This window comes from Sorex araneus, chromosome X (genome assembly GCF_027595985.1).
Source record: "Sorex araneus isolate mSorAra2 chromosome X, mSorAra2.pri, whole genome shotgun sequence".
Taxonomy (NCBI): Eukaryota; Metazoa; Chordata; class Mammalia; order Eulipotyphla; family Soricidae; genus Sorex; species Sorex araneus.
Genome location: NC_073313.1, coordinates 278,329,756 through 278,344,565, shown reverse-complemented (window position 1 = coordinate 278,344,565; position 14,810 = coordinate 278,329,756). Strand labels below are relative to the sequence as shown.

Genomic DNA, 14,810 nt, shown 5'->3' with positions numbered 1-14,810 from the left:
CACTTGCGTTAGCACCCATATGGTTCCCCTGCCCAGCCAGGAATGATCCCTGAGTACAGAGTCAGGAGTAAGCTCTGACCACCACCAGATGTGCCCCCCACCCCAAAAAAAAGGGATATAATCAAAATTCCTTTTGTATATTAGTCAGCCAGACTGTTTATTCTATTTTAAAGGATTTAAAGGATTTTATTAAAGTTTAAAACAGGGGCTGGATAGCACAGCAGGTAGGGAGTTTGCCTTGTACGTGGCTGACCCAGGTTTGAACCCAGCATCCCATATGGTTCCCTGAGCACCACCAGGAGTAATTCCTGAGTGCAAAGCCAGTAGTAACCCCTGTGCATCGCTGGGTGTGACCCAAAAAGCAAAAACAAAACAAAATAAAACAAGAACAAATTGCTACTTGGGATTAATAGGATTATGTTTTAGAAGATGTCACCAGTTTGCACACTGATTTGCTGTCAATTTCACACAGAATACTCCAGCCCCTGGCACTTACCACTTGAAAAGTTTCCTTGAAGACGCCCTGTCAAATCCAGTGACAACCACCTACAATTTTAAAAACGAGGGGAGGAAAAGGCTACCTCTTGTGCAGAGAAATGACCCGGTGCTCACGGACCTCCCGCAGTACATGCCCCCTGACTTTGTAGAACTGTTAAGTAGGCAGCTAGCCAGTTACTCCTTTAAAGACAAAGCTCGCCCGAGCATCATCTCTGCGATTTACAAAGATCAGGTAAAGCGCAAGCACGGGGCTCGGTCGGAAGGTTGTTCGGGACCCTGCGGGAGGTTCCCCGGGATGCTGCACTTCCCACAGAACCCACATGAGCTCGCTGCATTTGCGACATACCCAAAAGATTCCCCTGTGAGAGCTGCTGGGGATGTCCGGGGTGCGAGTCTGTGAGGAGTACACAGTGAAAGTTGTCCCTTGCAGGGAGCTCTTAGCTGTATTCCCCCAACTCGGAAAGCCTGAAGACTTCATTCTTTGTGCATAAATTCGGGTTTTGTGCTTCTGGTCCTACCCTCTTTCTTTTTTAAAAGAGAAAACGCTGCTTTTTGTTGAGCGGTACAGTGCAGGGAGAAGGAGGTGCCAGAGGGAAGCTCCCAGAAGTGTTTCTTGTGGAACGGAGCACTGTGGTTCTGAGAGGGACAGACCTGATGTCACTAACACAGGACTGTGACATTCATGGCCCTTTGTTTGGCTCTGTGCAGAGGGAAGGTGCTTCTGACTTAGAAATATTTAAGTAACAAAGGCTGTGATAAAGAGCGGAGCAGGAAATGTCAGGGGGAAGTTCAGTGTAGTTGAGATTGAAAGGCTGGAAGGCTCCCTGGATTAAGTAGGAGTCGAGCTGGACCTTGAATAATGCATGACATTTATGCGGTTCTTAATCGCTAGCCATGAGCATCCACCTCTCTTCTTCCGTTTTCCCTCTCAAGCTTTCTGAACAAGGCGGTTATGTTATCTCCATTTAATGGCCGCGGGGACTGAAGTGAATTGAAATTAGTGTCACTTGATTGAAGACGTAGTGTTCAGGAGTGAAGAGGCACTAGTTTCACTCAGGGCTTCTGCGTCCAAATTCTGGGCCCTGGCCAGCCTACCAGATAACCGTGACCTTGAATGAGGACCAGGCTTTGGCTGGGTGGGGTCTGGTGGAGGGGGAGAGCATTGTCAGAGCCCTAGTCAGGGCCAGAGTTATGGCCTGAACTTTGTTACTTTGGATTTTGGGCCTTTGTATCATCCTTATACAGAGAAGTGAGTCGTAAGATGAAATCCTCACAACTTCATCAGACTACTTCGATAACCTGGGGATAAAGTGCAGTTGGAGGTTGAATCAAAGGCAAGGAGGTGTGGCTACAGGAATGGACAAGGAATGTGCCAAGCAGGATGAGCCCCTGGCACATGTGACTGTGAGCCCTTCCGACTACTTTGCAGATCAGAGCTTTGGAGCAGGACAGTGCGATAAATGTCCACTGGGTAATGCTTGTCCTGTCCGCTTCAGTGAATGAGTACAAGCGCTGAATTATCTCGAGACCTTCACGCCCAGCTATGCTGCACTTGAAACTGTCCTGGCCACCTGCCCTGAAGGGCGTCTTCCTGCTTCTCCACCCCAAGCTCTACCCTCCCCTCTCCTCTCCTTTCTCGCAGGGTGTCTAACACAGTTCCTCTGCTCAATGGCGAGATGTCAGAAGATGGACAGCAGGCACAGTTTAGGACTTTCAAAACCAAAAGAATTTGGTTTGCCCAAAAGAATGGCTAACACTGCCAGAAAACATCCTTTTTCTGTCTCCTGCCTCCTTCTGTTTCCTCTTTCCCTACCTCCCACAAAAGACTGAGTTCTACAGGCTGGAATCATGATGCTTTTCCCTAAAACAGAGATTTTAAACATGTATATGACAATATGAGTCAAGGGGGAGATATATTCAGATGGAATGTTCTTTATTCATTTAATTTACTTTATTGTGTTTACAGCAGTAAGATAGTTTGAATTTAAGCTAGATAATATGCATTGTTGTTGCTTATTAAGACAGAACAATGTTTTCATGCTCCATGATTTTATTTTGTTTTTATTTTTGAGCCATCCCTAGCTGTGCTCAGGGTTAAGTGCTAGCAGGGCTCTAAGGCACATGTGGTTGCCAGGAACTGAGCCCAGGTTGGTCACATGAATCAGTGCACTAACTGCTGTACTATCTCTTCAGCTCCAGTACATTCACTTTATACCTCAGTTCTGCTTTTAATTTGTGATAAGGATTTTTCTTTGTTTGGTTTTTTTCTGGGCCATATTCAGCAGTACTCAGGGCTGACTCCTGACTCTGCACTGAGGGATCATTCCTGGTGAGCTTGCAGGACCATATAGGGTGCTGGGGATTGAATTCCAGATTGACTGCATGCAAAGCAAGCACCTTACTCATTATATTATCTCTCCAGCCCCAAGACTTTACTGGGGTTTTTGTTTGTTTTTGCACTTTAAAAAAATTAATTTTAATGTAGTCAAAAGCCACAACTGTTGATATAGCTTAGAGTTGAAATGATTAGATAACAGAGCTCCAATAATAAAATTGATAAGTATTAAAAATAAATCATCGGGGGCTGGAGAAATAATACAGTGGATAGGGCACTTGCCTTGCATGCAGCCAACCTGGCTTTGAGCCCTGGCATTCCATATGGTTCCCCAAGCACCACCAGGAGTAATTCCTGAGTGAAGAGCCAAGAGTTAAACCTGGGTATCAATGGGTATGTGCCCCCCCCCAACACACACAGACACAAACAGACACACACACACACACACACACACACAGATACATACACCAGATCCTTCTTTTTTTTTTAGGCTAGAAACCTGTCTTATTTATTTATCTGTTTTATTGAATCACTGTGAGATACAAAGTTGTTCATGGTTGGATTTTAGTTATTCAATGTTCCAACACCCATCCCTTCACCAGTGTGCATTTCCACTACAATGTCCCAAGTTTCCCTCCTGCCACCCATCACTCCACCACCCCAGCCTACCTCTACAGCAGACACTCTTCTCTCTTGTTCTTGCGCATACACACTCTCGCTATCTTTCCTTTGGGGCATTACGGATTGCAGTGCAGGTACTGAAAGGTTGTCGTGTATGTCTCTTTCCTCCTCTCACAGTTCTTGTCCAGAGTGATCACTTCCAGCTATCATCGTCATAGTGGTACAAGATCCATTTTTCAATTGTGAAAATTGTTACATCTCATCATAGGGTTGTTAAGACCTTGTCTAAGAATTTATTAAGCTATTTGTTGCTAGTTGAGCCTTCTGTGTTATTGTATGTCATTTTCCCATCTATTTTTTTTTAATTTTTTATTGTGGAAAGTTACAAAGTTACAAAGTTTTCAGGTTTAAATCTCAGTTATACAATGCTCGAATACCCATCCCTTCACCAGTGCTCATATTCCACCACCAAGTATCCCAGTATAGCTCCACCCCGCCCCCTCACACCCCAAACCCCCCCTCGCCCCTAGCCCCCCCACCTTAAGCCCCCCCCCGCCTGTGTAACTAATAAATTTCACTTTACTTTCACTTTGATTGCATACAATATTTCAACAAAACTCACTATTATTGTTTGGAGAGTCTCTCCCCTAAAGTCAGACCTGCTGAAAAGGAAGCATTAGATAATTTGTTTTCCATTGCTGAGGATGAAGAAGTATGAGGTCGAGTGACCACACTTAGCGGCCTCTCAGTTTTGGGTTTCTGTAATTTAGTATTTTAGTAACTAAGTCCAGAGAGATATCATGTATCATGTTGAGTGAAATGAGTCAGAAAGAAAGAGACAGACATAGAAAGATTGCACTCATATGTGGAATATAATGTAACTGAGAAGTACAAGTTGGCAACGATGCAACTTCTGGCAGATATCTCTCATTTTCCCATCTAATTCGGTATGCTCCTACTGGAATTTCAGTGAGGAATCAGGAGTTGCCGCATGGAGACTTCAGGGTCTATGGTCTGGGCCAGGAAGTTGGCATGGTGGCTGCGGGGCATCCAGAAGTACGGGAGGTGAGGGAGGCTCAGTCCGGGCACCAGGGTACCTGAAATTATTAGCAGTTTGACATCTCTGCAGGGAATATTTGTAAAGTACTGGATTCGAGTCCCTGGTGTGGGTGCAGCTGCTGGGGCTCCGGCAGTGTGGGAACTTGGCTGCCTGCCCACCGAGGGCACCTTAGAGTTTTCAGCTGCAGAGACTGGAGTATCTGTGAATTTAGCTGCTTGGCTTGTATCTCCTCAGAGATTTGGTCAGGAGCACGGCCAGTGGGTGAATTAACATGGTGGCGGCTATGGGAGATGGGCCAAGAATTTACTATTAGCATTTTTATTCTGAAGCTTGTAAGTAGGGAACTAAATCAAAGGATCTAGTAGCTATATAGACACAGCTACATATTGGAGTGTGTGTGTGTGTGTGTGTGTGTGTGTGTGCGCGCGCGCGCGCTTACATTCATCTGTGTCTTGCTCTTTCCAAAGAGGGTTTTAGAAGATCCTCCAATTTTCACAGTAGCTTTTTCCTCATCAAGGAAATACATTTTTTAAAAAATTGTAGAGTGTACCCAAGCCTGGGGACATTCTCTCCATATCTGGGTTTATCTACTTCCCCCACATCCAGCCACTAACAGGAATTTTCTCCTAATGTTGTTAGAGGTTTTTCAGTCGCCTTTGCTCTCTGTCCCCTCTGCCAACATAATTTCAGGGCAGATGTAGCCCGGAGTCTGGCCTCAGTTTCTTTTTTTCTGTTTTTGGGGGATGGTTTTGGAGCCACATTCGACAGTGCTCAGGGGTTACTCCTGGCTCTGCCCTGAGGAATTACTCCTGAAGTGCCTAGGGGACCATATGGGATGCCAGGGATGGAACTGGGACAGCTATGTGCAAGCTAAGCGCCTTCCCCACTGTACTTTTGCTCTGGCTCTGCTTTCTTAAACTCTCCTCTGCCATAGCTACTCCGTAGATTTTTTTTCAAGACCAATCATTTCAACCCCCATAATCCAATAATCCAGATAATCCAAATTGCTGTGCACCCCACCCTCATGCTGTTTAATCTCCTCACCACTGACTCACTCTCGTGACCATTTTTCCATGCATAATCTATAATCCCTCCATCCTATCACTTCTCACCTCCTCTCTATCTTTCGATGTTTCTTTCTTTGCAACGTTTAAGTTTCAGAGTTAATGATTGCTATTCAAAGTTAATAATGTATGCTATTCCCAGCATACACCCTCAATTCCCTTCCCCTGATGGCTCATCTCTCCTGTTTGGCAGCCACAGACCTGGTTAAATCCAAGTCTCGGTGAACTTTGGACCAGCATTCAAATGGTGGAATGATTGATCTCTCTCTCTTTTTTTTCTTCTTGGGTCACACCCAGCGATGCACAGGGGTTACTCCTGGCTCATGAACTCAGTAATTACTCCTGGCAGTGCTTGGGGAACCATATGGAATGCTGGGAATCGAACCTGGGTAAGCCGCATACAAGGCAAACGCCCTACCCTCTTCTCTGTGCTACCACTCCAACCCCTGATCTCATTTTAAATTCTGTATGTCACCTGGGCCCGGATCAGATGTCCCAGTTTATTTACTTTTCTCTTCTGCTGAGCAGTTTTATCTCCTACTCTCTCCCTTTTTTGTTTTTTGGACCACTCCTGGCAATGCTCAGGACCATATGGGATGCCAGGGATTAAACCCAGGTCTTCCACAGGCAAGGCCACCTATCTCCTCTCCTTTAAAAGTCCTGGCGGGGCTGGAGTGATAGTATAGCGGGGAGAGCGTTTGCCTTGCACATGGCCAATCTGGGTTCGATTCCCAGCATCCCGTATGGTCCCCAGAGCCCCGCCATTAGTAATTCCTGAGTGCAGAGCCAGGAGTAACCCCTGTGCATTGCCAGGTGTGACCCAAAAAGCAATAAATAATTAAATTAAATTAAAGCCCTGGAACATGCTCTTCAATCCCATCCTTTTTGCAGATTTCACCCTTTTCTCACATCCCCTTCTGCTTGTCGGGTTCCCACCCTGACATTCGCCTTCATAGTGAGCCCAGACAGTCTCAGAGTTCTGGATGCTACCCATTTATGATTTGCCCGTTTCACATCTCCGGCCCAGGCCGTTTCTCTGGAACCCCACAGCAGCTGTGGATAATTAGCTGGATTAGCTCATTAGCTATTAGGTGCCTTTTCCCACCCCCCCACCCTCCCCAGGGAGTTGAGGACTGGTTAGGCCCTCGATGGTGGGTGTGATCTCCCAAGGGTGTCCTCTGGGGCGCAGGTCTATTAGGCAGTGGTTCCGCTCCTGACCTGCTGAGTGCACCCCACTCCCTGGCACTCTCTCCTGCTCCACTGACCTCCTTGGGCACATTGGCACCCCTCTCCTTGCCCACCTCTGGTCTTTGCATGGGTTTCTTTTGTTCAAGAAGCTTGTATCCCTGCATGGCTCACACTCTTCTTCCAGGTGTTGTTCAAATGTTGCCTTTTCCACAGCCCCTACCCCTAAACTGGTCCCCTTTCACCTGACCTTGCCAGCCCTCTCATTCCCTGCAGTAAGCCATCATGCTATCGTTTATGTGCACTTTGCCCGGATTATTTGCTCTCTTTCTTCTGCTTGGACAGGGAAAGCTCCCGAGGACTGAGTATTTGTCAGTTCCATTCCCTCTTCCCTCTTAGCCTCTAAGTGCTGACTGTTCACGGTCTGTGAGTGAGGATGGAGGGGTGGGTGGGTGCTCAGGTACCAGGAACAGAAATGCTCCTTACTCAGTTTCCTCTGGGGCAGGGATCTTATCTTGCTTGTGGTTCCTGAAAATTTCTTTTAGTCGATCCCATCAATCCTCAGATCCGTGCTATCCTGTAGAGAAGGTGTGCTTTTGGTTCTGCAGGCACTCAGCGGGGCTTCCAGTCTGGTGCCCCTGAAGACATTCTACTTATGCATTGTTGAGTCACTGAGTGACGGGACTTTGGACCCGAATAGCTCCAGGGTGTGGTTCCCATGGTTCTGTTTAGCACCAGGGAAACTAACTCTAACTCTCTCTGTCTTTCTCTGTCTCTCTGTCTCTGTCTCTCTCTCTCTCTTCTCTCTCTCTCCTCTCTCTCTCTCCCCCTCTCCCTCCTCCTCCACCACCTCCTCCTCCTCCTCTTCCTCCTCTTCCTCGTCTTCCTTCTCCTCCTCCTCCTCCTTCTCCTCCTTCCCTGCTCTCTGCCACACCCAACTATGCTCAGGTCTTACTCCTGGCTCTGCACTCAGGAATTAGTCCTGGTGGTACTCAGGGGATCATATGAGATGCTGAGGCTTGAACCTGGGCCAGCTACATGCAAGGCCAGCACCCTCCCCACTGTGGTATTGCTCTGGCCCTTCTTTGTATCTCTTGGCTTTAGAATTCTGTGCTATCTTTATAAGTCAATTGATTTTTTCAATCAATAAATTAATTATATTAAGTTGTTTGGGGGCCACACCCAGCAGTGCTCAGGGCTTACTTCTGGCTCTGCACTCAGGGATCACTCCTGGCAGGGGACCATATGTGGTGCCAGGGGTCAAATCATGCAACACCAATCCTACCACCAGTGTAACTGACCGTCCACCAAAGTCCCCAGTTTTCCACTCCCAGGACTAACTCCTTAGCAGACACAGACAAATTTATTCCACATTGCTTGTTATAACAACATGGCAAGTGCAATTTTTTAAAAAAGAGCAATAAAAATCAATTTGTGATCATTGTTAGATCTTACAGTGGTGCTATAAAGTCATTGAGGACTTACTGAGTTGGTTGGTGCTAGCTGAGCCTTCTGTGTTATTCTTTTCACTGAGTGAGTTTGGTGGGCTTCTATGCAACTTTCCGATCAAATTTGCTGTTATCCCACTGGACTGTTGGTTTTGTGAAGCTTGGAGGCATCTCACTGCCTTGCATGTAGCCCTGTGCTCCAGGAGCTGTGGATCTGGGATGATTTGGTGACTTGGTGGTTTGATGAGGTTCAATATGGAGTTGGGAGTCTTTTTTTTTTTTTTTTTGCTTTTTGGGTCACACCTGGCAGTGCACAAGGGTTACTCCTGGCTTTGCACTCAGGAATCACCCCTGGGATGCTGGGAATCGAACTCAGTTTGGCCGCGTGCAAGGCAAACGCCCTACCCGCTGTGCTATCACTCCAGCCCCAGTCTTTTCTTTTTTAAGATTTTTTTTTAATCACTGTGAAATAGACCCTTACAAAGCTGTTCATAATTGGATTTCAGTCATACAATATTCCAACACCCATTCTTCTACCAGTGTACATTTCCCAGCACCAGTGACCCCAGGTTCCCTCCCATCACCCCCACCCCCTGCCCCTGCCTGCTTTTATGGCAGGTGCTTCTCTCTCTCTCTCTCTCTCTCTCTCTCTCTCTCTCTCTCTCTCTATCTATCTATCTATCTATCTATCTATCTATCTCTCTCTCTTTCTGAGAGCCATTGCTTATTTTGGGGTGGGGTGTCACATATGGTGGTATTCAAGGCTTATTGCTGGCTCTCTGCTCAGGGATCACTTCTGGCAGGGCTTTGTGCAAGGCAGCACCCTACCTGACAGCTGTTTCTATGCTGGAGGATGTTGGGTGTGAATGGGGACCCTGGGCTTCCAGCAGGGAGGGGATCTGGAAAGGCCTCAGAGTTCCCAGCTCAGACGCAGGTCCACCTGGGATGGTTCAGTGTTTTGGCATTCTTTTCCTCATAAAGTGCTTATGTAAGAAGCCCCTTGAGCCAGTGAGAGAGACAGCCTGTAATCACAGCCTTCACGGTGTGCATCGAGCCTGCTTGGGGTCAGTCCTCAGCATTGCCTGTGATCTCCCAGGCCCAGACAGGAGCGAGCCCTGAACACCACCGGGTGTATCAGTCAAAAGAATAAAAGAATCTGCTAATAATTAAGAAAAAAAAAGAAAAAGAAAAAAGAATCTGCTAATAGTACCTATTTCTTAAGAAGTCTGAGCAGTGAGTCAGTGGTGTATTCATCAGGCACAAAAGATTACTTGATGAAATAGTACTTGATAGAAATTTCTACCAATAGTGCCTAAAAGGTTGCCCTTGCTGGCCTTTGGCTATATTCACCTCTGATTATTCTGATAGATATCCTAAAGGAGTGAAAAAATTACACCTGCTATAAGAACGTCTGACCTATCTATTGATCTGAGTACTCAAAATATTGTCATACCAAGAGTTTAGTGAGCTTTGGGTTTTTCACTTATTCTCATTTTTGGACATTGTTGATATTGATAAAACAAATTAAATATCTACATTAATGTCACCTTGCCATTTTTTGTGATTCCAAACTGTGAAAAGATTTCTGAGTGCCTAATTTATATGGATTGAAACGTCGGGGCCAGAGAGATAGCACATTGGGTAGGGCGCTTGCCTTACATCTCCCACACCTCACATGGTCCCCCGAGCCCACCTGGAGTAATTCCTGAGTGCAGAACCAGGAGTAAACCCTGAGCAGGGCTGGGTGTGGCCCCAAAACAAAAACAAACAAACAAAAAAGAAACATTAACTAGAATAAAGTATTTTTTGTGCATTGACTAGCTTCTGTGGCCTGCTAGACTGAGAAACCTGTGAGATTTCGAGAATTGTATATACATATTACATGTACATATATTCTTTCGGAAATATGTGGGTATCTAATATGTAATATACTATATCTGTATATTAACACTAAGGACAGTGGTGCTAACTGGGTGGCTTCCAACAAGCTCAACAATGCACAGAAAGACAGCCTCTTACCTCAGACACCTATCTATTCAAGATTTTATGGGAAAAAAATCAGCCCTCCTTTAGCCACATAAAATAGCAGAGTGGTCAATGCCAAATTAAGGAGAATTTACACAAAGGCTCCAGGCCATCCTATTTCTTTTCAGACCACTGCTATATTGATGTTTTTCCATGAATGTTTCATTACAAAAGTAATCTTTGTGATTATTGAGTTGAATAAACAGCTGCTCAGCAGGGTTTTATTTCTTCACTTTTCAGTTCTTTCCTTTTCCCTTTGTATCTATTTATCTGTGTGTGAGAGAAAGAGCTAGGAGCAGGAAGCATATATGCAAGTTTAAGGTGAATGGTGAGCACATGCCTAAGTAAGCCTCATTCGAATCATCAGCTAGAATATTGCTACCTGGAAGTGTGTGTTAGGAGAATATCCACTTCCTTTTTAATTTTTTTATAGCAATTTATTTTATTTTATTTATGCTTTTTTTTTTCTTTTTGGGTCACACCTGGCAATGCACAGGGGTTACTCCTGGCTCTGCACTCAGGAATTACCCTGGCTGTGCTCAGGGGACCATATGGGATGCTGGGATTTGAACCCAGGTCGGCCGCGTGCAAGGCAAACACCCTACCCGCTGTGCTATCTCTCCAGCCCCTATTTATGCTTTTTAATTGAGACACCATGAGAAGTTACAGGGCTTTCAGGGTCAAACACGCATCCCTTCACCAGTGCACATGATCCACCACCAAGAACCCCAAACACCCTCCCTCCCTCTCCCCCTCTGCCTGTGTGGCAGATGATTTTCAATTAACTCTCTCATTGCTATGATAACATTCAATTTTTGACCGAAAACTCACTACTATTATTTGGAGTTTTCCCCCCAACAGTCAGACCTGTCAGAATGGCATCATTAGATCTTATGTTTTCTTTGTTGATAACAATGAGCATATGATGTTGCACGGTCGTGAAATTGGCTGCCCATTTTGGGGATTCTGGTATTAAGACCAGGGGTATTTCTGCCAGCAGCCACTGATTCCGAGATTGGTTTGTGTACCTCTGGGATCATGGCTGTTCAGGAGCAGGTGAGCTGTTTGTGGGAGCCCGTTGGGGTCTCATTAGGGCAGGAAGCAGGGCCGGTTCTGCCCTCCGCCCCCCTCATTGCGAGATTCCCCATGCATCTCATTGTTGCAACCTCCTGCCTCTATGTCCAATTGGCACTAAACGGTGTGGTCGCCATGCTGCCGAGAGGGGAAAAGAATGAGGACAAAAACCCTTTCCCTCCCAGGGCTGCATGGGACTGTAGTTTAGTTTGAAGTCCACGAGTGGAGCTGCCAGCAGCCTCTGGGTTTCTGTGCCTCTGGTATAATGGCCGCTCCGGGGTGGCGGAGCTGTTCCTGAGCGTTTTCTTTGGATATCAGAAAAGGTTGCTCGGCCACTTATGCGTTTGGAGAGATGTCCCAGTCCCACAAACCGCAGCCGTGTTAGTAGAAGCTCAGTGTCATTGGGGCTCCATCTGGAGAAGGCAGGGACTCTGCACCTTCTCTGTCCGGCGCCCCGGTGTTGTTGGCCCGGTCTGAGGTCCGGAGAAAAAGAATACCCACTTCTCTTTGGGGTTTATTGTGTCAAGTGAACAATGAACAAGGCACAGGTGCATTGGGACAATGTGTACGTTTCGTCATAAAATTTGTGTTTACCGTATTATCGCTATATCCACAGAAGGCTGCTTCTGCAATCAAAATTGTGTTTTACATCTGAAAGACAGCTGCAGAGTGAAATATAATAGTTGAACTTCCATGTAGCAGACAATGCCAGTATATGGACGCCTCATTGGCAACAAAGGCAGTATTATATTTTAAATCTGATTTGAAAGTACTGAGGGGTAAGGGAAGAGCATTGGCTTCAGGAAATACCCTTCCTGGGGTTTTGTAATCCAGCTCCTCCTAGAAAGTTCTGCAGGTCCAGCTGGTCTTGTTTGAGTTTCTCGTGCTCCTGCAGTCTCTCCACCCTTCCTTTACTTCGCTCATGTTCTCTGCTCACTGGTTTTCAACACTGACTTCTTGGACCTCTGGGCTCATCTCCAGACCCTGGTTGGCCTACGTTGTCTGTAGCAAGTTCCAGAAAGGAGAGAGACAGTCTCCTCCTCCTTGGACTATCCTTGGGTGTTGGCTGCCTGAAAACTCCACTGACATCTCACTTCCTGTACTATGTTTAGATCACTTTGAACTTCTCCCTTCTCCGACCCCAGCTTTACCGAGGTATAATCTACGAAACTGCATCTATTTAAAGTGCGTAGCCTGGTGATTTGATGTAAGTGCACATTGTGAAATAATCCTCACAATCAAATTAGCACATCTAACCCCAGGCATGGTTACTATGTGATAAGAAAGCAGAAGAGAAGGTCAGGAGAGATGAACGCTTTGCATGTGGCTGACCCTGGTTAGAATCCCCAGCACCACGTATGGTGTCCTGTACTCAAGACCATGGGTGTGGCAGAGAAGGGGGGTGGGGAGAATGTGGAAGATGTATTCTCTTAACAATTTCTGAGTGTGCAGTGCAGTGTTATTAGCCATTATCACCATGCTGTCCAGTAGACCCAGAGAACTTATTCTTGGACTTTGTGTCTCTTGGCAGCTCTCCATCTCCTTCACTTCTTACTCTTGGCAAACACCATTCTACTCTTTCCATGAGTAAAAATGTTTTGGATTCCATGTATATGTCATGCAATACAGGATATTTCTCTGTCTGCCTTTTATTGCTTAGCATAATGCCATCCGGTTTCATCCATTTTGTATATGGAGGATTTCCTTTTTTTTTTTAAGTGGCTGAATAATGCTCATTGTATATACAGTTTTGTGTTACTGGCAGCTGACCGCCTTCACTAGTCGCATTTATGATGATGACCCAAAGAACAAAACCATAAAGCCTAGGGATGCAGTAGACTGTCATATCTAGTTCACATGATGGCTCAGAATGTATCCCTGTTGGTAAACAATGCATGACTGTATATATCACATTTTCTTCTTCCTCTTCTTCTCTCCTCCCCCTCCCTTTTTTTGGCTTTTTGGATCACACCCGGCAATGCTCAGGGGTTACTCCTGGCTCTGCACTCAGGTATTCCTCCTGGTGTCGCTTGGAGGACCATATGAGATGCCAGGGATCAAACCCGGATTGGCTGCGTGCAAGGCAAATGCCCTCCCTGCTGTACTCACACCAGGTGATTTTTAGGGATTATTCCTGGTTTTGCACTTGCGAATTAGTCCCAGTGGGGTTTGGGGGACCATATATGGTGTCAAGGATTGAACCCAGGTCAGTCACGTGCAAGGCAAGAGCCCTACCTGCTGTCCTATCACTCCTGTCCAAGATCACATTTTCTTTATCCACTTCTCTGTTAATGAACACTTGGATTTTTCCTCATACTGTGAATAATGCTGCAGTGAATTTGAGAGTGTGCATACCTCTTCCAGATATTATTTTGTTTCTTACAGGTGTATACCTAAGAATAAGATTGTTGGTTCATATGGCAGTTCTGTATGGGATGGGGTGGGGGGTGTTATGGGGCAAACCATGGGGCTATGGTCAGGGGCCATAGCTAGTGGTACTTGGGGACCATGTTGGTGCCAGAATTTGAACTTTTGTTGAGGACATCACTGCATGCAAGGCAAATACCTTAATTTCTTCTTCTGTTTTTGGAGGGTTTTTTTTGGTGTATGTGTGGGAAGGGCAGATTGTTTGTTTGTTTTTTTGTTTGGGGGCCACACCTGGCAATGCTCAGGAGTTACTCCTGGCTCTGCACTCAGGGATCATTCCTGGCGGTGCTCAGGGGACTATATGGGATGCTGGGGATTGAACCAAAGTTGGCCACATGCAAGGTAAGAGTCCTCCCCTCTGACAAGTACATTAATTTATGTGCTATCTCTCTACTCTCCTCTATTTTAAGTTTTTGAGTTACCCCCATTGAGTGTCTCCTTATGGTTGTACCATTTTACATTTATAACAGCGCACTACGTTTCCTCTTCTCCACATCCTTTTCTTTACTTGTTCCTTCATAGGTATGAGGCAGTAGTTTGAACTTTCCTGTCTCTTGTGATTAATGTATTAATCCCTTTTCAGGCACCCATTGCTCTTTGTACACCTTCTTTGGTGAGCTGTGAATGCAGGTCTTTTGTTCAATACTTTATAATATTTTCTTTTTTGTAGCGGGGAGGGTCTCAGTCACACTGGATGGTGCTCAGGTTTATTCTGCCTAATTGCTCATTCCTGGCGGGGCTCAGGGAGACCATAAGAGGTGCTGGGGACAGACCTGTGCAGCAAACATTGGAACTCCTCTACCATCTCTCTAGCACCTAATTTTTTTTGCTTTTTTTTTGCTGTTTATTCTGTTTGTTTTTAAAAAATTGTGATTATTAACTTATTAGCAGAAAAATATTTGCAAATATCTTTTTCCATTCTATTAGTGGTTTTTCAGTTCTTATTTTCTGCACAGGGTAGAAGCTTTGTAGGTTGTTAATCCCATCTGCTTATTTTTTCATCTTTATTGCCTTTGCTTTTGGTGTCCCATCCAGAAAATAAGTGCCAAAACCAAAATCAATGGGCTTTTCCT

General features: G+C 45.6%; 1 protein-coding gene across 1 annotated transcript in view; it reads left to right on the top strand.

Annotated features, from left to right (window-relative positions):
• The first annotated feature begins 483 nt into the window (after nt 1-483).
• Nucleotides 484-14,810, top strand: part of STPG4 (sperm-tail PG-rich repeat containing 4) — a 37,465-nt gene continuing 23,138 nt past the window's right edge. Inside the window, exon 1 of the mRNA XM_055122599.1 lies at nt 484-730. Coding sequence (XP_054978574.1) covers nt 629-730 — 102 coding nt within the window. The 5' untranslated portion in view covers nt 484-628. The remainder of the gene's footprint in view (nt 731-14,810) is intronic.